Genomic DNA, 24,117 nt, shown 5'->3' on the forward strand with positions numbered 1-24,117 from the left:
TACAACAGTTCCACAGCACAAGTGTGTAAATATATCAGAAACAACAATGGAGTGTCTTTAAAAACCCTCTTTTGTGCAGAATTACTTCGTTCCACCAGTTCAGTGACAGTTTAACAGCTGAGCCCAATCCTCCGTTACTAATTCAAAAATGTCACATTAGAACTACAGGTGCCCACTAATTCAATTCAATTCAATCTCAACAAATTAGGATACTTCATATGACCACTTTTTTTTTCTTTTTTTTGTGTGTATTGTTGGCCTTCTTGAAAGTATGTTCATTTAGTGTATGTACTCAGTACTTGGTAGGGCCTCCTTTTGCTTTAATTACTGCCTCAAATCGGCATGCCACGTAGGTGATCAGTTTGTGGCACTGCTGAGGTGGTGTGGAAGCCCAGGTTTCTTTGACAGTGGCCTTCACCTCATCTGCATTTTTTGGTCTCTTGTTCCTCATTTTCCTCTTGACAATACCCCAAAGATTCTCTCTGGGGTTCAGGTCTGGTGAGTTTGCTGGCCAGTCAAGCACACCAACACCATGCTCATTTAAACTACTTTTGGTGCTTTTGGCAGTGTGGGCAGGTGCCAAATCCTGCTGGAAAAAGGGAATAACCATCTTCAAAAAGCGGTTCAGCAGTAGGAAGCATGATGTGCTCCAAAATTTCTTGGTAAACGGGTGCAGTGACTTTGGTTTTCAAAAAAAACAAAAAAAAAAACACAATGGACCAGCATCAACAGATGATATTGCACCCCAAATCATCACAGACTGTGGAAACTTAACACTGGACTTCAAGCAACTTGGGCTATGAGCTTCTCCACTCTTCCTCCAGACTCTAGGACCTTGGTTTCCAAATGAAATACAAAACCTGTTATCATCTGAAAACAGGACTTTGCACCACTGGGCAACAGTTCAGTTCTTAATGTAAACGTAAAGTAAATGTTCAAATAGATGTTACCTTTAATTGCAAATGTAAAATCTAACAGGATTTAACAGAGAAACAGGATGCTTTTAAAAACTACATTCAGTGACAAAAAAACTGCATTATTTTTTAAAAAAATAATAGTTAATTTGGCCATATTACTTGTTGTGAGAAATACCACAAGTGGAGTGATACCTACTGATAAACGGATGGAGATCAGATTCGAGGACCAGATAGAACTGTTATATATATATATGTGTGTGTGTGTGTTCCTGTGGTTCAATTGGTAGAGCATTACGCTATCAAGCACAAGGTTGGGGTTTTGATTTATCGTGATTGATCCTTTGACAGCAATAATATATATATATATATATATATATATATATATATATATATATATATATATATATATATATATATATATATTATTGCTGTCAAAGGATCAATCACGATAAATCAAAGCTGTACCAAAATAAAAGTTTTTGTTTAAATTTATATTATATTATATTATATTATATTATATTATATTATATTATATTATATTATATTATATTATATTATATTATATTATATTATATTATATTATCTTTGAATTTCATTTGATTTTAAGGGCACGTAGATTGCATCCTGTTGCAAATAATTTCCATTTTCCTTAATTAATAAGGCTAGATATGACATGCTGAATACTCAGTCTTTGGCTAGGTTTCAGTCATTGTTGAAAGGGATTTGAGAAATATTTATTTAAAAAGGATTTTTTTTCCCCAAACTAAATTTATGTTTGAAGTGAAGTAGACTTAAACAAACCATTTCATTTTGCAAAGGTATTGCTCCTCAAGCTTTCTTTAGGCTATCTATGCTCAGATTATTCAGAAACTGCACTTATGGAGTTATGGACCACATTTCTTTGCTGATTTATGCATCTCTGAAGTGCACTATCAGTGAATAGTTAATGTATTCTTTACATAGTAAAACCATTATATTATGAAATCAATACTACATGGCTTCTACAAAATGTGTTAAACTATGAGAGAGTCAGAGAGTTTTATAACTCAACTATGGTATAATGGAACATTTATAAGCTCAAATAATTTTTAAGATATATATTTTTCGATCTGTGCTGTACAATTATTATTATTGTTTTTAGTGTAAGTGCAGTGCTCAGTGTGACAGAATGTAAAATGTGTGTGTGGTTATCTAAAGATTTATTTGTTTTTAGGTCTTTCAAGAAGATGTTCTTTGTGAAGGGGGTCAAAACAGCACGAGTCACACAACAAAGGTGTACAGTTGTTTAGCTCCTGCTCTAACTGTCTCTATGAAAATTGTGATTGTGGCCAATCAGCACCCTGTAACTGTACATTAAATTATAAACAATTTTACCATTTGTTCTTTTCCCAGGGTAATTTATAAGACATTACGGGGAAATGAGCTAAAGGACAAAAAAAGGACAGAAACGGCGCTAAAGGCCGGGGAGGACAGAGCCATTCTGTTGGGTTTGGGAATGGTGTTCAGCTCAGTCATGATGTACTTTGTGATCTGTATCACCATGGTGCGTGCTTATGCAGAAAGGTAGCGTTATATCACAGCTGCTTGAATAATATTTAACTGTGAACTAAAACAATAACTAAATCAGCATGCAGCTATATTCAGCTCAAATCAAAAGTATTCAACCCCCTTGACCTGTAAGACACTGTGCTGCTGTAATCAAAATTTAATGAAAACAATTCAACTAAGGCGCAGGTTAACTTTTATAGAAAGTTATTTTGTTTTTGTATATGTTCAAAACTATTCAACTCCTAAGAGTCACATTTTGTAGAGATTGATAGCACTTTATTTACAGTCCTGTTCCACGTGTACATATTATGTAAATAATATAGCAATTACAATAACTGTGTAATAACTACTAACCCTGAACCTACCCTAATCCCATGTAGTTACCATATACTGTCCAGTACTTTCTAAGTACACTGTTAGTACAAGTACTGTAATATATAGTGCAACTGAATTATTTACATAATTATTAAATGTTAATAATAATATTTTAATAAATGTTGCCACAAAAAAACATTCCAGAACTTCACAGGTATAATCTTAAACTTATCAATAAGGCTGCCAGCTGTGTCTCTAGGATCTTTATAGGAGATATTCTTGTAGCCATATGTGTTCTTATAATAATAATAATAATAATAATAATACATTTTGAGAGCTCTTTTGATTTGACCATTTACTATTCAACTTAAGCTCATACATGGGATAAATTAATGTAAGTGAATTAATGTTAGAGCTAAAGCTAATTAAAACTTAAGTTTGTACCCCATACAAATAAATAGCGTAAAAACTGTTATAAACTGCTACAAAAAAACTTTAGGATCAGAAAGGCTTACATTTATAAATTATTACTGTCCGTTACATTTATTACATTGAGTTTGAATAATTTTAATTGCAATTGGATATCTATATCTAGATAATAAAGGTCCTTGACATGCAATCTGCTAACAATTGCATAATTTACTACATTACACATGCTGACTGGCCTCTGCTGATTCTGCAGCCAACACATTTAAATAATCTGGTTTAGTGTACCACACACACACACACACACACACACAAATGGTCAACCCGTTATGGAAATCTTATTTTTGAGTGAAGCTTCAAATAAATATTTTTCTTTTAAATGTTTTCTTTCTGTTGTAAAATGCAGTGTATTGACCGACGAGACCACCTGCACTGTGCTAAACTCCACACTAACAAAGGATATCAATTGTTCATACAACTGTGGCTCTGACTGCTGGCGGAGCTCTAAGTTCCCCTGTCTGCAGGTCTATGTCAGCCTGAACGCCACCGGCCGCATTGGGCTTCTTTCTCACAGTGAGGAGATGCTGGACATCAGCTCTGAGGTAAAACGTTCAGCAAACTGAGGAAGATCAGAGGGATTTAACTCCTACTATTGGAAATAAACAAACTGGTCTCATAAAAATACATATGGCAAGGTAGGACGTAAAGTGATTAACAGTTGTTTCTCCTAGACAACAAGATTAAATTGAGGCCAATAGAATATTTTCAACAGTTCAACATATTTCACATCAAATTCTTTGAAGACAGTTTCCAATTTATGCTGTCCAGTTCCTAAGGAAATTTTAGTCAATCCAAAAACTAGACATTCAGAAATTCCCTCTGACAGTCATTTTGCATTTTAACATTTACAGTTTAAGTTTGATTGGCTGACATGCCTTTGGAGGGCGGGGTTGTAGAGTGAGTGACTTTACAAAGTGGATAAAATCACAAAAGTATTCTTGAAATCTCCTGAGCATTAAGCAGTCTCTTAAAAATATAATTTTCATAATTTTCATGATCAAGTGGAAAAAAATAAACAAAACAAAGTCGGATATTATTAAAGGGGTCATATGATGCGATTTAAATTTTTCCTTTCTCTTTGGAGTATTACAAGCTCTTGGTGCATAAAGAAGATCTGTAAAGTTGCAAGGACTAAAGTCTCTAATCCAAAGAGATATTTTTTATAAAAATTAAAACTCGTCCACACTATAAATGGCTCGTTTTAACACATCCCCAACTTCTCTACATCACTATGTGTGAAGATTTGCATAACGGCACCCAGATGTTCATGCAAAGAAAGAAGGTGTACCTTTTATTCTCATTGTAGTATTGTTGTTTCACGGTGAAAGTGAAACTACTTTGATTGGTCTTCCAAAAGAGGATGATATCCGCTTCGTCATGCCTGGAGCTGATCTGAGCTGGTCACTGAGGAAATACATCAACTTTGCAGTATGGATCGCTGGATCGTCTTTCACTATGGACAAACCCAGGGTCATCACATGTTGTTTCTGCAAGCCCAATGGACGTTCCTTCATAGAATTTCAAGCAGGTTGCCTCTGCTCACTCAAGTCGGCCTCCACTCACTCAAATGTGAGACGCTGTTTCAATGAGAAAGCGAAACTATTAAGTTTGGCCTTCCAAAAGAGGACAAGACTAGAAATCATGTTTATATCACGTTTATAATGGGTTTTATGTTTACGTCTCATCACTCCAGCCAGACAGGGCATAACAATATGTTACGGAGCTTAACATTTCTGGCACACGCTTGAGTTATTCAGCCAATCACAATGAACTGGATGGCTGGCCAATCAGAGTAAATTCAGCTATTCAGCTATTCAGACCAATGAGCCTTGAAAAAAGTATGCGTTTCAGAAGGCTGGGCATTGAGGAAAAACAAGAATGTACAGTATGTGGAAAATAGTGTTTTTTTTATCTTAAACTGTATAAACTAATTTACACCAAATACACAAAATAATGTTCTTTTAAGCAGCATCATATGACCCAATTAATTGTCAGAAAAAGTGTTCCGTTTATTCTGACAAGGATACCTGTGTATTAACAAACATTTTAATGGACCTTCAATTTAAAATAATCCTCCCAGGCTAAATGTACATTATACGGTTCAAAAGCTTGGGCTTAGCAAGAATATATATATTGTTACGGGTTGTTGGTGAGTGAATGAAGGCGCTCAAGGAAGAAGATATATAAAGGGTACTTTTAATGATCACGGGAGAATAAGGGCACATCAAACATAATCCATTAACTTAACTCAATCATGGACAAGGAGGAACTAAACAGACAGGGTATTTAAGCACACAGGAGGTAATCAGGAAAATGGAGACAGGTGGGGATCAATCAAATCAACCAAACAAGAACAGGAAAATTACCAAATAAGGAAACTGAAAGTCAATTAATGTAACAGTTCACCCCCTCCCGGAACGGTGCATCCTCGCACCACAAGAGGAATACCAGCAGAGGGAGGGTGGGGGTTCTGGAGGCGGGCGTAGGGCAGGCAAGGGGCAGGCAAAGGAGAGGACCCAGGATGGAGTAGGAGGGAGGAGCACGGAGCAGGAAGAGCCAGATGGTGCTCCACAGACCAGCCAGGATGATGACCCACGGGGGAGTCGACGGTGGGAGGAGCCATGGTGGAGGAGCTGACGAAAACAGGGGGCCGACAGATGGAGACTGCGCCGGTGGGTGAGGAGCCCATGATGGAGCACAGCAGCCGCAGAGCCAGGGTGACGCTGAGGGTCTGGTGGTCCAAGGCAGCGCTGAAGGCACCAGCAACCGAGGCAGAGGCGGGGCTCCGGAAGCCTGCTGCGGAGTCGGAGCAACTGAGGACCAAGGTGGAGCCGGAGGGAAGGAGCCTGACAGAGCTGGAGAGATGGAATGATGAGCTGAAGCCATAGGAGTGGAGTCTCGAGGCGGCGGATGGTCAACGACTGACCAAGATGGAGCCAGAGGGACGAGGGAGCCCGGTGGAGCTGGTCGGATGATGGGCCACGGTGAAGACGAGGGAACAGGGTGCCAAGGCGGAGCTGCGGGGTCAAAGGACCGAGATGAAGTCCAGGGCCTGGAGGCTGGAGGCAGAGACAGGGAATCCACACGCCAAAGCGGAGCTGGAGACTGGAAGTCAGGGCTGGATTGAACTAGCAGAAGTGGAGCAGAGGAACTCACTTGTCTAGGAGGAGGTGGGAGAGGGAGGCTGGGAGGGAATACAGGAGGATCAGGGCTTGGCGGAACCAGCGGGGAAACAGGAGATTCAGGACTGGGTGGAACCAGCGGGGAAACAGGAGATTCAGGGCTGGGCGGACCCAGTGGAGCAACAGAAAATTCAGGGTTGGACGTAACCAGCGGAGAAACAGAAAATTCAGGGCTGGGCGGAACCTGCAAAGAAAAGGAAATTCAGGGCTGGATGGAACCAGCGGAGAAACACTGAATTCGGGGCTAAACGGAACCAGCGGAGAAACAGTAGATTCAGGGTTTACCTCCACAAACCAGTCTATAAGGTCCTCAGTGTAATTTCCAGAAACCAATTGCAGCTCACCCTCAGTCGCAGAAGTGTGGGCAGGGCTTTCCTCCACGCCCTCGCTCTCCACTAATTCTCCCACGACGCACGGTGTTGCCAGCTCACACACCTGGTCAGTCACGCTCTCGGGTCCTGGTTCTCCGACAATGAAAGGCTCGGGCTCTGCGGCTGCAGTGGGCTCTAGCTCTGTGCTGCAGGATGGTGGCTGGCTGGTCTCTTGTTCAGGAGAGGGGCTGCGAAAACCTCTCTGGGACCGGTCGCTGGCAGGCACAGCTTACACCGCTCGCTCTCTAACTTCTATTAAACCGGCCGGTCAGGGAAGTGGGTAAGGCACGCCAGATCTGGAAAGTCCCTGGTATTGTCCTCCAGCGAACGGTCCAGTTGCTCCAGGCATAGGAGTCAGACTGCTGGGATTGCCATTCCAGGAGAGGGAGGAAAAAAAAAAGAAAAATGCCGCTAAATAAACTATACTTTGGGTCCGTGATTCTGTTACAGGTTGTTGGCGTGTGAATGAAGGCGCTCGAGGAAGAAGATATATAAAGGGTACTTTTAATGATCGTAGGAGAATAAGGGCGCATCCAACATAATCCATAAACTTAACTCAATCACGGACGAGGAGGAACTAAACAGACAGGGTATTTAAGCACACAGGAGGTAATCAGGGAAATGGAGACAGGTGGGGATTAATCAAATCAACCAAACAAGAACAGGAAAATGACCGAATAAGGAAGTTGAAAGTCTGTGAATGTAACATATAGATAGATAGATAGATAGATAGATAGATAGATAGATAGATAGATAGATAGATAGATAGATAGATTTAATGTTTCTAAAAGAGGTCTCTTATGAACACTCAGAATTCATTTATTTAATTACAAATAATTTTATAAGATATTTTTACAGTTATTTAAACAACACTTTTCTATTTTATTATATTATTAAATGTAATTAATGAGATGTCAAATCTGAATTTTCAGCATCCATTACTTCAGAGTCACATGATCCTTCAGAAATTATTCTAATATAATGCTCTATATCTAATATTTGCTGTTGTTTTGCTTAATATTTTTGTTGGGATCTTTTCCAGTTTTCTCTGATTAATAGAGATGTTAAATAGAACAGAATTGGTTTGAAATCGAAATCGTATCACTATAAATGTCTTTTATTGTCACTTTTGAAAAAATTGAATGTGTACTTGCTGAATAAATGCATTTCTAAAACAAACAACAACAACAAAACTTAGACTTTTGAATTTGTAGTGTAGATATTATATCCAAAAGAAGCAGATTTCTATAACTAATAAATGATTCTCTTTAAGTACAAAATTAATACATAATATTTAATATATAACTCATACATTTGCTCTTCCACAGTGTTTTTATGTGCCAAAATGCCAGAAGGACCACACCGCCCTGCATGTTATGATCCAGAATATTTCAGAGCATCTGAGGATGCACCAGCAGGTGACATGTTACCATGACTCTAACGAGCATCAGGGCAGTATCCTTCTGAACCGTCTGTATGGCAGCAGCGCGCTCTTCCACTCTCTCTTCTGGCCCTCCTGCATGTTATCTGGAGGAACCCTCATCATACTCATGGTCAAGCTCACTCAATACCTTTCCATACTGTGTGAACAAATTGGCAGAACTCCAAAGTGAAAGAGGCTCAGTGATTGACAGACTTAGTGATGTGAAAGGAGCAGCTTTCATTTTTCCTTCGAATGGTTTTCGGATTCCTGCTGTTCAAGGATTGACTGGAAATTGGTATGATATTCTTCCATGACCAAGCTAGTATAGTGTAACCACAACAACTCATATCTCTGTAGTGCTGCTCTTTTCCAGATGGAGTTAGGAGAAAGGCATTATAATATAATATAATATAATATAATATAATATAATATAATATAATATAATATAATATAATATAATATAATATAATATAATATAATATAATATAATATAATATAATCATTAAACAACATTTTTTTTCACTGTTTCTGTATGTATAAATTAAAAGCCTTGGGAATATAATCATAAAATGAATCATGCATTTATTTACTTTTTATAAATAATACAAATTTTAAAATAATTTAAATAATCAAGAATTGAAATGAATAATAATGATTCAAAAATAAATGGCTTATTAATTGTTATTATAATTGATCAACATTTAAAAAAAAAAAAAAACACTTGTTTGTAAAATGTTAAGTTCACTGATAAATATGACATGAAAAAAATATATATATTTTAAGCAGTTTGTATTAAAAACATTTTAGTATGAAATGTTCATACAAGCTTTTTAAATTCAACTTTGATTCATAATTGAAACTAATTTGGTTGCAATGTAATGTATTTCTGAGTGAGACAAAATATATAACAGGAAAATGAAGAACGGGACTTGATATACGTACATCAGGATTTGATTGGATCATGAAAAATATAGGCAATTAACAAAGAACAAAAGCTGAATTTGCTGTATTGAATTTTCACAGCTGTTTTAACTATTTTGCCTATTGCATTGTGTTGTGTTTTAGAGGTTTAAGGAAATGTCTGTAAACTAAATTGTTTAGCCATTATTTGTTTAGTTTTTTCTACTTTTCTTTTCTTATTGCTACAAATGTACCCACCGTTCAAGATGTAGATGAGTTTGTTTCTTCATTGAAACAGATTTGTAGAGAGTAGAAATGTATATCACTTGCTCACCAATAGATCCACTGCACTGACTGCGAATCTAAAGAGTGTAAACCTTAAAGAGTGTTTAACCTTAAACCGAGTCATGTCACATTCTTCAGTGAAAATGCCATCTGAATCAGGCTAGAAATATGCTCAGATCAAGCACCACTTTCAAGCAAAAACAGTGCAAAGCATTTCTTAACAAACGTGGGGAGATTTTGAAAGGACAATAGAGAATGGACTTTTTCATTGAAGAAAGCATTATTATGGATTATAGACTTGGATTGTGGCCAGAAGTGACAGTCAGACATCTCAATAATGGATTTGTTTCTTGTAAACACGCAACTTTTTGCTTCACAAGGCGCTACTTGATGGACTGGAGTGATGTGGATTGCTTGGTGATTACTGAGATATTTTTATCAGCTGTTTCGACTCTCATTTTGATGGCACCCATTCACTGCGCAGCATAATGTAATGCTACATTTTTCAAAATCTGTTACAATGAAGACACAATCTTACCCAACCAATTAACTTCTTCAAGTGGTTCATTGCCTATTATCTTATAATAAAAAAAAAATACAAAAATGTATGGCCATAGTTAAGGCACTAATGTTAACTTAAGACTTTGCAATTCATTATAACTACTAACCAACCCAATGCACTTGGGGCATATTACAATATTTTCTATTTAACTGGGTTGTGCTGCTCTGTGGGGCCTCCAGGCTTCCTTCTTAGGAGCCGCTAGATCCTTCCCTTTGTCAGTTTGCTCTGCTTGCCCAGAAACTCCTCTCTACTGATCTCAGCACATAGGAAAGCAAGATGCTGGTTGAGCTTCACCAGCCCCACCAGGAGGATTCCACCAAACATCATGAGGCTGGGCCACAGCAGGTAGTACAAGGCCATTTGAATGGTGTATTTCCTCCTAAAGATGGCATTATTCGGGTATTTATCACTGAGATAGCACATCATATTCTCCCCTTGCATAATGAACACATGTTTGATGTTACTGGCCTCAGCCTCTTGTTCTGTCTTATTTCGTTGGCATTTCGGTGTGTAGAAACACTGAGGGAAAGATTATGCCAAAAAATTAGATTTACAAAGATTTGTCTGTGTGCACATTTATGATGATTTATTTCTTTTTATAGCTTGGCACTACAATCATAGTCCATAAACGCAGAAGAATGAAAAAAATCATATATAACTTGGACAGGGGGATTAAATTGTCCACTCAATAAAATTGTACCTTTGGCCTATATTTCACAGTGTCTTCGTCATTGTAAAGTCGAAGTGTTTTTTCAGGGGTGCTGTTCACCAAAATACGCAGGCATTTAAAGCTATCAATGCCACGGCAATCCATCACTTCATCCACCAAATCAGTCTGTACCCATGAGCAGTTGTTAGGTTTCCAGTCACTGTTACAAAAACAATCATTAAATAAATTATTAATATGTGAAAGTTTACAATGAAAAAAATATATATAATGTATTGCTATGCTGAGTGCAGAGTGTTAGTTAAAAACATGCTTAAGATTAAAAATGAGACATTATTTAGCAGAAAACAAAGAAAAATTTAGGTAAATATCACTTGTGATATTTTCAGGCAAGCTATAATTTTATAAAAACTATGAAAAACGTGTGAAAAGGTATTATAGGACTTTACTAAATTGGAGTTGGCTACTTTATTTCAAAAATATTTAAAATGGATTCTCTGTCACATAATGCTATAAAACACATTGCATGAATTTAGATATGTGATGGAAATAAAAAACTGTGGTAAACATTTTCAATACAGGAAAAAAAAAGTGTTAGCATACAAATTAATTTGTATTTATTTATGGTCATTTCATTGTGCTGTTATTAGCAACTGATGTTTTAATTGCAAGATCAGCAAAAAGAAAATTACAACATGAAAGCATCCTTTTTTTATTAAGGTATTTAAGCAGTCTATCTGAAGACCTCGAAACTAACCTATATAAACTTGGTTTCACCATCACGATTCCCACCAGTAAGTACATCAGGACGGAGAAGGTCATCATTGCATAGCCCAAAAGAATGGCTCTTTCTTCTCCCAAACTGGACTCTGGGATTTGAGCTCTGGCTTTCTCATTCCACTTCATATCTCTCTCTTTCCTCCACTTGCCTCCATTTTCCTGCAGTTGGGCTTGCTGGTAGAAGACATCCCTAAAAAACAGTTAAAGGAATAATTCACCCAGATGTTATTTACTTAACTTTATGTCATTACAAGACTATATGTTGTTATTTTTTTTGTTATATTGTTATTTAAGTGTAAACTGAATGTATTTTTTGGACAGTTATTTACAATTAAATGAAAATTTATAGTTTAAATTTATATTAAATACAATTTAAATATACTGACAAGTTAGTCATTTTTTTAAAGACTGATCTCCTGCTTTCATTACAATTACACGTTTTCAATCAATATAATCATTGTTTCAAAATGTCTCGATTACATATGGTAACCCTTGTTCCCTGAAGGAGGGAATGGAGACGTCACGTTGGATGACTGATGAATTGGGATCTAGCTTAGGGAGAGACCAATTTACTTTGAGTGTAAACTAAACAAGCCAATGCATATTGCCATGAGATTATTGCATCCAGCTACCGATGATCACAGTGTGAGTATAAGTAGGCAGCAGGTGCAATATATCTTTAGGTTTTCGCTGAGGAGCCAAGCTGGTGACCCGGACATGATGTCTCCCTTCCCTCCTTCAGGGAACGAAGGTTACCATATGTAACTGAGATGGTCCCTTTAAGTCTGTCAATCTCGATGTCACGTCGTATGACTGACTACCAAAAGACCACAGATACTGCTCCTTCCAGTGTCCTGTGGAGGCCTCCTGCACCCTTACTGTTTGGCACAAGCCAGGGCTTACCACAAGAAGACCAGTTACTGCTGCTATGGCACTACCCCTCTCAGTAAGACTGGATAACACTGGGAAAACATACCTGTTCCACTTGGAACAGAGACGCTGCAGAAGCCCCATCCTTCCCGAAGGAGGTTTCCGAAGGATATACACAAATGAATATCAATTTAGGTGCATATGGAAAATGATTTAACCCTTTTTGAAATGGCAGAAGTCTGCCAGAGAAACATGGGCACTGAGGCTATACCATGGACTTTACACATATGGGTCTCTACATATGGAACCCAGCCCTCTACCGGTTCTCACAGATTCATTGAGTAAGGGCCTGATGCTGGACACTCCATCATGTCTGGCTGCGGAGGGGGCAGAGGAGCTCAACATGGTCTACGATATTGACTCTATGGAGCAGTTTTAGCAAGCTCTCAGTGCCTCTACCCGTTTGAGGTGAAAACACAGGAGGATGCTGGCTCCACACAAAGGCTATAGAATCTAGCAAACATGTTGGGGGTCGGCCTACAGCTCTACAAATACAAAAAAAGGCGCCACGAGCCAGTGCCCAGGAGAATGCAACACTTCTAGTGAGCTCGCAACCTGAGTGGGGCAGGGCACACCCTGTGCCTGATAAGCCAGGATAATGGAATCCACTATCCAGTTGGCCATCCTCTGCTTAGAGAAGGCATTCCCTTTTTGCCAGTCTCCATAACAGACAAAGAGCTGGTCTGAGGTCCTGAAGCTTTGTGTCCGGTCTATGTAGCATCTTACTGCTCAGGCTGGACAGCAAAGCTATTCTTCTCCAGGGGCAGCACTTGCAGGCTCACCACCTGACCCCTGAAGGGAGTAGTGGGAATCTTGGACACATAACCGGGCCGGGGCCTCAGGATTACCTGGGAGTCAGCCAGCACAAACTCTAGGCACTAATCGTAGACCGAAATGTGTGCAGGTCCCCTACCTGCTTGATGGAGGCCAGCGCATGCAGAAGCAGAGTTTTCATTGACAGAATCTTCATCTCGACTGTCTGCAAAGACTCAACTGGTCCCTGATGTAGTGCTGTGAGCAATTGAGTCAGGTCCCAAGAAGGTATAGAGGGGGGCCGTGGAGAATTTAACCTTCTCGCCCCCTTAAGGAACCTGAGGATCAGGTCATGCTTCCACATCGACTTCCCTTCTGTGCTGTCACAAGGAGCATTAGCTCCGGGAACCAGACCCGGGTGGGCAAATAGGGTGCGCTAACCCGCACCTCATCCTCCCTGACCTTGCACAGCTCGTGACAGCTTTTTTAGTTGCCTGGTTGTGCAGCCCAGGAATGTAAATGGCACAAAGGGACCTCAGATGCTACTTATTTCAAAGGACTCCAAACATGTAATGGGAGCGCAGTCCACCTTGTCGGTTGATGTACACAATGGTGGCAGTTTTTTTTTCAAAACTCGAGGCAGTTGAAGTGCCAGTGCAGAACAGAAGTGCCCCCAGCCAGTGGTAGAGGCATCCGTGTGAACCACGACATGCCTGGAGTCCTGTTCTAGGGGCACTGCTGCCCGAAAAAACTGACCACGAGGTTTAGCAGCAGGCCGGTGTAACTTAGACCTGGTGAGTGCCACATTGCCACGCCACCTCAGGACTTGGTCTCATATAAAGCAGCCCCTCTGGCTTGACTGCCGCCACAGCTGTCATATGCCCCAGGAGCCTCTGAAACTGTTTCAGTGGGACCGCCATCCTGCTCTTTAATGTATTCAAACTGTTCAACACCGACTGACCACACCCCTGCCTGAGGCATGCTGTCTGTTCGACCCAGTCTAGCTCCATACTGAAAAAGAGATCCTCTGCATAGGGGAGAATTTGCTCTTTTCCCAGTTGATCTGAAGGCCCAACTGGATGAGCAGCCAGAGAACCAGGTACCTGTGTATGCACAACTGATCCTGAGCTAGTATAAGCCAGTCGTCAAGCACCAGCTCCAGGGCACCACTTGCTGGAGGCTACTGTGACGTGGGAGTGGGGACGGATGCAGGGGGCCACCCTCAGCAACGAGCAGGCTATGGTGCTGCAGCCGGGTGGAACCGAACTTTGTTGGCATCCCTCATATCGACCAAACAAAGCCAGTTTTGGAATTCCTGGACCACCATAGTGGAAATCGCACAGCCCAGAGACACTTTCATTGCTGTTGTACGAGGTCCGTAGCAGTACAGAGTTCGTTGAGAACTTCTGGATAGTGACCACCCTCGTGCAGGTCGCTCAGTGCCTTAGCCTATAGAACATGCAGTTATGCCATAGCGAGTAAGGCTTCTCCACAGGTCTTATAAGCCTCACTGGCCAGTCGAGTACCTACAGACCCGGGAGGTGAGGCCTGGTTTGCCCTGCTGGGTGGAGGTGGTCTTAGGACAGAACTGCATCGCAACCGACTGACCAGGATGAGCAATGGTTCCCCGAGGATTACCCTCAGACTGCCCATGCTACTGCCCGAGGTAGCCCCTGCATGACTGTCGGCATTACGAGAACTAAACTGAGGCTGAGGCAATGGATCACCACCCCTTTGAGGAAACAGAGTTTGGCCTGTGATTTTGAGATGATCCTCTTCCCACAATGAGAACATGACTCAATCACAAATGTCACCTCAGCGCTGAGACACGTATGGCAGTGATCGTGACTATCACCCAGCGCCAGATAACAACCGCATCCAGAAATGCCCAGGTGAAACGTTTTCTACAGCAAGACCCAAATCGTCTTTACAAAGACGGAACATTGAGTTTGCCCCATAATGTTGTCTTTAAAAAGACGCACACGTCAATGCTCTTCTAGGTAAAAAGCTATTTTAGCATGCCAAAGTGCACAGGAGAGATGGCCACCTGCAACACAAACAGGGGGTAGTGCATCCTGATGTGTGTGACTCACTCGGCATGGGAAAACATCACAGCTGAAGCGCCGTACTGATTGCTCAGCTCTGAAGCGAAAAGCTGAAGATGCTCTGCACCTGCTGCCTACTTATACTCACACTGTGATCAGGTAGATGCAGTAATCACGTCAATATGCATTGGCTTGTTTAGTTTACACTCGGAGTAAATTGGTCTCTCTAAGCAAGATCCCAATTCGTCAGTCATCCAACGTGACATGCAGAGGGACCGACTGAAAGGGAACATAATATATATTGCTTGTTGTAATATATATTAAGAATATTTGATTTAATCCCCAAAACACAACAGTATGTTCTTCTTTAAAATGTGCAGAGGTGTCAAGTAACGAAGTACAAATACTTCGTTACTGTACTTAAGTAGAAATTTGGGGTATCTATACTTTACTTGAGTAATTATTTTTCAGCCGACTTTTTACTTCTACTCCTTACATTTTCACGCAAGTATCTGTACTTTCTACTCCTTACATTTTAAAAATAGCTTCGTTACTGGTATTTCATTTCGCCTTGTTTTCATTCCGGCTTGTCATCGCTCAAAAAAAAAAAAAAAAAAAAAAAAAAAAAACCTATCCAGATAAATCGCGCCATCCGGATGGAGTGAATTTGATTGTGGTTGGATGAGAAGTATAAACAGATACCATCCCGACACCCTATTGGTTTGTATGCGATCCATCGTACCTGCACATGACACAAATTACATCACCCTCCAGCAAGGGCATAGACAGTTTTTGGTTCGTTTATCATAAAATGTATTTCTTAAAAGTAGGGTTGGGTATGGAACCGGTATCCGATCGCCTCAGAGTCAGTCGGCTTAAATTTCATATGAAACCGGCGTCAGACCGGTCTCCTCCCCGTCTTTCAGCGCGCTCTTCAATCCGCAGACCGCGGCGGAGCAGCATGAGCTCAAACAGAGACAGAGGACATAAGGTGTGTGTTTAGCAATAGATTGTTAGAATCTGTATCAGTGAAGTTATTTGTCATAAATACAGTTTACAAAAGGTCACGAAGAAGCTGTCGCTTTCTCATCTACTGTAAAGTTTTCGCTTGTCACAGCCGTTTCCTCGAGTAACCCCAGAGTGCAGTCTGGACGATGGGGCGGGGCGACACTTCGAGGCGGAGCGACACGTGTCGCCCCGCCCATATTTGTTTTCCCCGCCTTTGACATTTTCCTCCGAGCCAGCAGGGGGCAGTTTGCGTTGAAACAAACAGAACAGTGGCAACTACAGCAGCAGAGTAATAACGCTATTCCGTTGATTGCTTGAGGTGAGTAAAAGTGGTTGTGTAAATATCTTATAATATGAAATGCGATGTTCGATCATTTATTTGTCCATGGTACGTTCAATTTGAATAATTATTGTTAATAATTGTTATAAATTGCTAATTTTATTGTTCTTTGTGGATTGTAACAGTACACTCTGCACATGGCTTTAGTTCATATGTTCGATTTTACACAGGTATGGCATCACATTTGTCAAGTTATTTGAACAGACATGCATGATTTTTGTGTGTATATTATTATTATTATTATTATTATTTTTCAGGATGACATGATCAGGAGGTGGTGGTGTTCTGTTCTCCTGGACAGCTTCACTCCGCAAATGTATGTAGCTGTTTGAATGTTGCTACATGAAACATTACTCTGTACTATATCTAGCAATATACCTACCTCTTGACATTTGTTCTTTTAGAGCTCAACCACTGAGGGGAGGAACTTCACCATTCACCATGTCTTCAGGCAGAGTCCAGCAAAGCAGGTTATTTGTGCACATACATTCATTAAGAACTAATAATTACATATGTGTGTACATGCAGAGGTATTTTAGTTATTACAGCTACATAGTTGTTCAGATGTGAAATTGGTATTATGTACAAGTACTATATTGGTCAGCACTGTGGATTATTTAATATATAGCTATCAGTTAACATCAGCATCAAAGACATTTAAAAACATTTCAGCTTAATTCATTTTCAGACAGCAGCAAGTTTTTTAAATAACTTCTGTTTGCGATCTAATGTGGATTTTGTTCACCATATAAGACAGAAATATTTATATTCAATGTAAAAGATCTTCATGTGGATCATGCATACAAATATATACAAATATCTCACTGGATTATTACAATTAATGGCAAAATGAATGTGTGGAAATGTAAACTAATATATCCTACTGACACACAACAGCAAAAGATATAAATAATTGGCTTAAAACTGTTTTTTTTTCAATGTGAAAATACTAACATGCCTAATACTTCTGCACAGTACTGTATATATTAACATTTTATTAGTGTTATTATAAAAGAATGAGTATGCAGTTGTGGCAACAATCTATAGAGTTTTTAATGAGAGTTTTAAAGCAAGGTTGTCTGTATTCAGTGTTTATATAATGTTTAATAACTTTTATGTACATGTATAAATAAACCTATGTATGTTTTTGATTCAACAGCTTCCACTGGAAATCCTCAGGGAAGTTATTTTGTCGGCGAGTGACTCTGCATATTTGATACTTTCTCTGGTTTGCAGATGGTTTAGGGATGTGCTCCGAAGTTTTTCGGAAAGCGGCACAGTTTGCCTGGCTAGACAGTAAGATTTCACCGTTTAATGCTTATTCTCCAATTGAATTTTGTAGTAGAAGGCTGTTAAACTTTTTTTTGTATTATTATTATTATCTTTCCTGTATCTTGTCTTTACACTATAAGTTGTGGCCAACTGGAAGAATTGTCCTCCTGTCTCCTGACCGGAACAAGTTCAGACGGATGTACAGCATCAGGGAATGCTTGCAGTGCAGAGCACTTTTCAAGTTTAACCCACCAGGGTACAGGGAAGAGACCGGCGTGGTGATCTTCTGGGCTTTTGTTTACACAGGATTTTGTTCCAAGGACTGTTTTTTTTTTTTTTTTGCGGCATGAAACACATTTGTGTGTTAAGTTCATTGAAGGGAAATAGAGAATGGGCTGAGATCAACTGGTTTTGATGTATTAATTGATGTCATTTAAAGTTCAACTTTGCAGTGTATAATGTTTTAATAAAAAAGCTATGGCAAACATGTGCATGACAACAGGTTTCAGTCATTTACATCAGTCTATCATTCTTTAAGGTTTCTCATATTTGATGATAACATCATTTGCTATGCATTGCTCATAATGGATTCTTAATTTAGTTGTGACAGGATTGTGAGGATTAATGAGGTTTTCAGTAGTGCAGTTCAGAAAACAAATAACAGAAAGTAACAAGTGTTTTTGGGCAAGTTCTTTAGAACCTGTATAGTTCCTTCCTTGCAAAAAGTAACCATGGATTTATTGTAGTAAAAATATTTGTTGGCATATTAATTACTGTGAGCTGTAATTATAAAAACACCATAGTTTTACTATAGTTACTGTAGCAGAACCATGGTAAATTTTCGTAGGGGCCAAGGGAATGTTCAGAATATTATTGGTGACGTTCAGAGACTGGTGACAATTTGTTACACACACGACGCACACACACACACACACATATATGTATGTATATATATATATATATATGTATGTATATATAATTTGAATATATAAATCAAGGTACTCCATGACTATCTACATAACCATACTTCGCATAATATTGCCGTGTCATTTTCAAACCAGCGAGTAATGCCGAGGTAGCGTCTACACTACAGCCATTGAGGGAGTAGACCATTTATTTCTATTCTGTTCGTCGTAATCCAAATATCTTTGTATTTATACGGGATGTTGTGGAAATGCAACAATAAATGCAAAAACAACATTTATATTCACTTTTTAATTTATATTAAAAGTTTATTCAGCTGAGTGTCTACTTCCGCATTCCAATCATGTTAATAGCGTCATAATTCTCTATACCAATAAGCTGTAAAATCGTCACTCATCTGTACACCAATAAGCTCATCTTAATCATAAACCAATAACCGCTGAGGTGGGCGGGGCGACACGTGTCGCTCCGCCCCAACGTGTCGCCCCGCCCCATCGTCCAGACTGCACTCTGGGATACTTGGTTTCCTCCAGTGAAAATCTAGCCCTTAACACATATGACCGAACAAATACTTTAATTACACTTATTTAAATATACTTATACTAAATATTAATTTAATCATACGTACTTTATACATACACTAACTACTGTACAAAAGTCTTAGGCACGTTAGTATTTTCACTTAAAAGAATGGTGTTCGGCTATTTATATATTTTGCTGTAGTGTGTCGGTAGAAAATATCAGTTTACATTTCCAAACATTCATTTTGCCGTTGTCAAACTGCTTGTGCATTCAAAATCGCACTAGATTATTATTAAAATTAATGGCAAACTGATATTTACTATGGACACACTAAAGCAAAAGATTTAAATAACTGGCTTAAAACCCTTTTTTGGGGTGAAAATACTAATGTGCCTAAGACTTTTGCCCATTACTGTACTTTACAAACGACATTGTTGCTACTTTATAAAGAATGAGCATACAGTCATTCACAGAACTGATTTAAGACAGTGACAGACAGCACTCATCTTAACTAAATATCAGAGTGAGTGACAGATATACAGTAGAATTATGTGTGGTTTTATATTAAATAATGACCCAGATTGTGAAATACATTTATTAGCCTTAGATTAAGGGAAGCACAACTTGGGAAGTGAGAGCATCCAAGGTGAAAGCTATGGATTTATTTAAAATATTTGGAATGTTCTTTTAAGTTATCCATAGTTTTTTTTTTTTTTAGGTTCTTTTTTTTAAGTATCAGTTCAGGTACCGTTTAGGCGCCTGTACTGTTTTAAAAGTATCGAAAAGGCACTGGACCCTATTTAAAAGTTATTATTTCTCACTGGCTCATTTACCAAATGGGTGCTTTATCTTCGTTCTCCACAAATAAAGCTACTGTTGGTAGTTCGGTAGTGAGACGTTTTAATAAATTATCGTTTGCGATTGAAAATGTTGTGATATCTAGGCTATACCAACTTTGTAACTTAACATAGCATACGTATTTACCGAATACAGGAAGCTGTCAATCAAGAAGGTATCGGGATTATGAGTTAATTTTCCTTTTTAGTTATTGATTAATCACTTGGATTAATCATTAATTTTGACAGCACTATAATGTTTATTGTAAATAGACAACGTTACAAGAGTAATTGTTACTAAGCCTGCACCAATGTTCTTGTCCATTGCCCTCGCAGATTCCTGCAGCTAAGCTTGGATGTACATTTACATTCCATTAAAGGTTATTGATGACATGCCTCTAAAGTTTGACTTTTTGCACTATAACAATACTTACTGGCAACTAGTAATCATATCTCTAGTCCTTTAATGTATTTGCATTGTACTAAAATGCGTTCATTTTCAATGGGCATATATGTTGCTGAAACATGTAGCCTAGTGCATCCCAAATTTTTCAACATGAACATTTAATATAACATTATATTCATTATGGCCTTTAGAAAAATGTTTTTTTTAGGAGGTGGGGTAGTGCACAATAGGCCCCTGTGGTGCGGCCTAAGCTTTTGTTCTTAATGGCATTTGTTCCCTTACATTACTTTTACTTTTATACTTTAAGTAGTTTTTTAAACCAGTACTTTTACACTTTTACTTGAGTAAAAAGCGTGAGTTGATACTTCAACTTCTACAAAAGTCTTTTTAAGACCTAGTATCTATACTTCTACTTGAGTAATGAAAGCCAATACTTTTGACACCACTGAAAATGTGGTTCTTTTAAAGGGGTCCTTTTATGCTTTTTCACTTTTTCAACTTTAGTTAGTCTGTAATGTTGCTGTTTGAGCATAAAAAAGATCTGCAAAGTTACAAAGTTCAAAGTCCAGTTCAAAAGGAGATATTTTATTCAACAGAAATCAGTTTTCAAAAACTACAGCAAACAACTGATTTGGAATACAATGCATATTTTGTTGGGATTTGTGATATCACAAATATCGACGAATGGGAAAAGACCTGGTTGAGCTACAGTAGACAAGGCAACAAGTGTTATCACCATGTTGGAGACACACTAGCTTTCTAAAGGCAGACGAACTTAGAGATGTTACAGTCATCCGGGTTTAAATCACGCTAAATTTGATTTGATTTTGATGCAATGTTTACACTAAAGCTTGCAAGCAGCTATGGTAAGAGGCTTGCCATTTCTCGACCAGGCACTGATTTCTGCTAATCACAACACACACTGGCCCAGCTAACCAGTCAAAGCACATTTTGCTAGGAGCACAATAAATTTCCTCACTGTGCCATATGACTGAATTTATATTGTAGCAGAAACTTTCAAATGGAAGTTAAATGTAAAAAAAAACGTAACAGTTAAAATTATAATCAAGTACACTAATATTTATTTCAAGTATGCCAAAAGATTATTTAAAAATAACGTTGTAGAAATCTGACATTTTTACAAAGTGTACTTTTTAACATGTTAAGAAAGTGTGCTCTCTTTAAGTACATTTAAGTGGCCTCTTATTTAGTTATTATATTATCTGTAAGTACAGCTTTTTTTTAAATGCACGTTTAAGAATTGAAGTACACTACAAGTGCACATTTAATACAGGACACAAGAACATACCATTTACAACAACATGAGAGTGAGTAAATTAACATTTTAATTTAATTTTGGGGGGAACTATCCCATCACTTAATTTTATATAAGGTTAAATATAAAACAGTGGTAGACAGGAAATAGTTTAAGGATTATACTATGATGGACTCTCAGTTAAACTGCTAATGTTATATGTGGAATAACTCAATGCTAAATAGTTCTGTATCTCATACTAGTGTCACAACTGCACAAATAGTTTTAATAAAACAGAAGACTAAGGCAGTGGATCTGAGCTCCATACTCACCGCATGTGTCGTCGTCGCACACCCTGCAGGGTGATGTTAACAGGAACACTGAAAGACCCCCGAGGGGACTGATTCAACAGCATTTCTTTCTTAGTAAGTTACCCTAAACTGGATTACAGCACTAAATTAACACAACACTGACCCCGCTTTGACAAGGTCAATGTTCTATACATCCAGACACAGAAGCAGCATGCTGCATAACCGTCAGACCTGTAGTGCACAAAAAAGTGCACTTAAGGGATTGTTTTCTTCTCATCCAGATGAGATCAGCGGAATATCCTTCCTTTGCTTGAACAGGGATGCTGCAGAGGGTTTCTATAGGAACCCATAATTACGTCCTATGGGACTCTAAGCACTCCTGGCAGTTTTTTTTTTTCTTATTCTATTTTTACATGTACAAAACAATGAAGTTAATTACCCATTTTTAAATTACCCCCCCCCCCCCAATATTTTTTAATAAAATAAATACAAATATTATGTAAAGGTGCACGGTGACTTGCAGAACACCAAATTCTAGAGGACACTAACTTTGAAGTAGTGAATTTAGATAAAGGGGTGCAGAACCAGTGTTGAATTTGAAGGCAAACGTTAAAAAATGTAGAATTTTATGCAAGCAGCTACTGGTAGTCAATGAAAAGAGGTGTGAAACTGTGATAAAGTGATGTTTGAAACCACAAAGATTTCTGTCTCGGTAAGGCTGAGTTGAAGGTAATGGTCTTTCATCCAGCAAGAAATAAGTAACATTTTGAATGAATAAATAAATAAATAACATTTTGGCTTATGTCTAATGAAAACATTGAGTATAAGCAGGAGAAGCCAGATCTCTGTCAAGAGACCAGCCAGGATGAAGCCCCAGGGCGTATTCGAGGGAGGAGCCATGGTGGAGTTAGTCTAGCCTGGGGACAACTGACGGAGACTGGACCAGGATGGAGCCAAGCAGACGGAGATCCAGTGTGACACCGAGGTTCCAGAGGACCATGGTGGAGCTGGAGCAACTGAGGATGGAAGAGGAGCTGAAGGGAAGGAGGAGCCTGACAGAGTCGAATGGAGGGAGGGACGAGGTGAAGCCAGAGGAGTAAAGTTCCGAGGCGGTGGATGGTCAACGATTGACCAAGGAGGAGTCGGAGGGATGAATGAGCCCGGTGGAGATGGTGGGATGATGGGCCACGGGGGAGATGAGGGAGCTAAGAGCTAAGGCGGAGCCGATGGTTAGAAGGACAAAGTCCAGGGCTCGGAGGCTGGAAGTGGAGACAGGGAATCCTGATGCCAAGGCGGAGCTGGAGACTGGAAGTCCTGAGGCGGATCAGAGTGCCCAGATGGCACTGACTGAGAGTGAGGGACTAACAGGCACCAGTGGAGATAGGGCTGAGGAACTGGCTGGTTTAAGAGGAGGCAGGAGAGGGAGGCTAGGAGGAAACACAGGAGGACTTGAGCTGGGCAGAACCAGCAGAAACACAGGAGAACTGGGTAATGACTCCTTAAAACCAGTCTATTAAATCCATTTGGAAAATATCCATAAATTCCTCATAGTACTTCCCAAAAACTTCCCACCAAAACTCCCTCTGGAATGTACAATGTTGCCACGCACTTGATCAGACAATCTGAGACGCTCAGGCTTCGGGGCAACGATAGGCTCAGCAATGGTGATGTGCACAAGCTCAAGTGTTGCGACAGGCTTAGGGTTTCCTCCTGAGGTAGGCTCTGGCAATAGCGCTGTGCAGGATGACAGCTGGCTGGTCTCTGGTTTGGGAGTGGGGCTGGAGGTGTCCTCACCATTGTGGCTGACGGAGAAGTATAGTTCATTATTCTCCATGACCCACTCCACACATGCAGCGAAGTTGTACAGAGGACCGTTCCTGGAGAGGCATGCCTTGGTCTGGCTAGTACATTAGGTATGCCAACAAAAATTACTAATTCTCTAGGCAGCGGTCCCTCTGCTCCAGGCACAAAAGGGCAACATTTGGATTGTCCATGATGACAGAGTTATGACAAAAATAAACAAAACAAGTAGTAGGTATGTTCTTCTGTTATGGGTTGGGGAGGTACAAATGAATAAGG

General features: G+C 39.3%; 2 protein-coding genes and 1 long non-coding RNA gene across 5 annotated transcripts; 2 read left to right on the top strand and 1 right to left on the bottom strand.

Annotated features, from left to right (window-relative positions):
- The first annotated feature begins 2,143 nt into the window (after positions 1-2,143).
- Positions 2,144-8,432, top strand: kcnmb2 (potassium large conductance calcium-activated channel, subfamily M, beta member 2). The gene is made up of 4 exons (XM_052612742.1): positions 2,144-2,190; positions 2,310-2,480; positions 3,613-3,808; positions 8,148-8,432. Exons 1-4 carry the CDS (start codon positions 2,144-2,146, stop codon positions 8,430-8,432), a joined length of 699 nt encoding a protein of 232 aa, XP_052468702.1.
- Positions 8,433-10,130: 1,698 nt separating this feature from the next.
- kcnmb3 (potassium calcium-activated channel subfamily M regulatory beta subunit 3) lies at positions 10,131-22,142 on the bottom strand. The gene is given in 4 exon segments (XM_052536124.1): positions 10,131-10,553; positions 10,690-10,858; positions 11,414-11,626; positions 22,060-22,142. Coding segments are annotated over 4 exon segments (888 nt in total).
- Positions 16,293-18,909, top strand: LOC128026108 (uncharacterized). Of its 3 annotated transcripts, XR_008186350.1 has the most exons (5): positions 16,293-16,491; positions 16,770-16,828; positions 16,917-16,982; positions 17,672-17,808; positions 17,925-18,909. It is a non-coding gene; the product is annotated as an uncharacterized LOC128026108 (long non-coding RNA). The 3 variants fall into 3 exon arrangements; XR_008186347.1 differs by having other exon boundaries at positions 16,293-16,828; XR_008186348.1 differs by having other exon boundaries at positions 16,293-16,982; positions 17,749-17,808.
- Positions 22,143-24,117: the final 1,975 nt, after the last annotated feature.

This window comes from Carassius gibelio, chromosome A2, assembly GCF_023724105.1.
Source record: "Carassius gibelio isolate Cgi1373 ecotype wild population from Czech Republic chromosome A2, carGib1.2-hapl.c, whole genome shotgun sequence".
Classification (NCBI taxonomy): Eukaryota; Metazoa; Chordata; class Actinopteri; order Cypriniformes; family Cyprinidae; genus Carassius; species Carassius gibelio.

Bases quoted from the DNA above. Each gene is read 5' to 3' on its own strand.
- kcnmb2 (XM_052612742.1), top strand. From the start codon at position 2,144: ATGTTCTTTGTGAAGGGGGTCAAAACAGCACGAGTCACACAACAAAG. The intron at 2,191-2,309 runs GTGTACAGTTGT...TTCTTTTCCCAG, and splicing joins GCACGAGTCACACAACAAAG to GGTAATTTATAAGACATTAC. The intron at 3,809-8,147 runs GTAAAACGTTCA...GCTCTTCCACAG, and splicing joins TGCTGGACATCAGCTCTGAG to TGTTTTTATGTGCCAAAATG.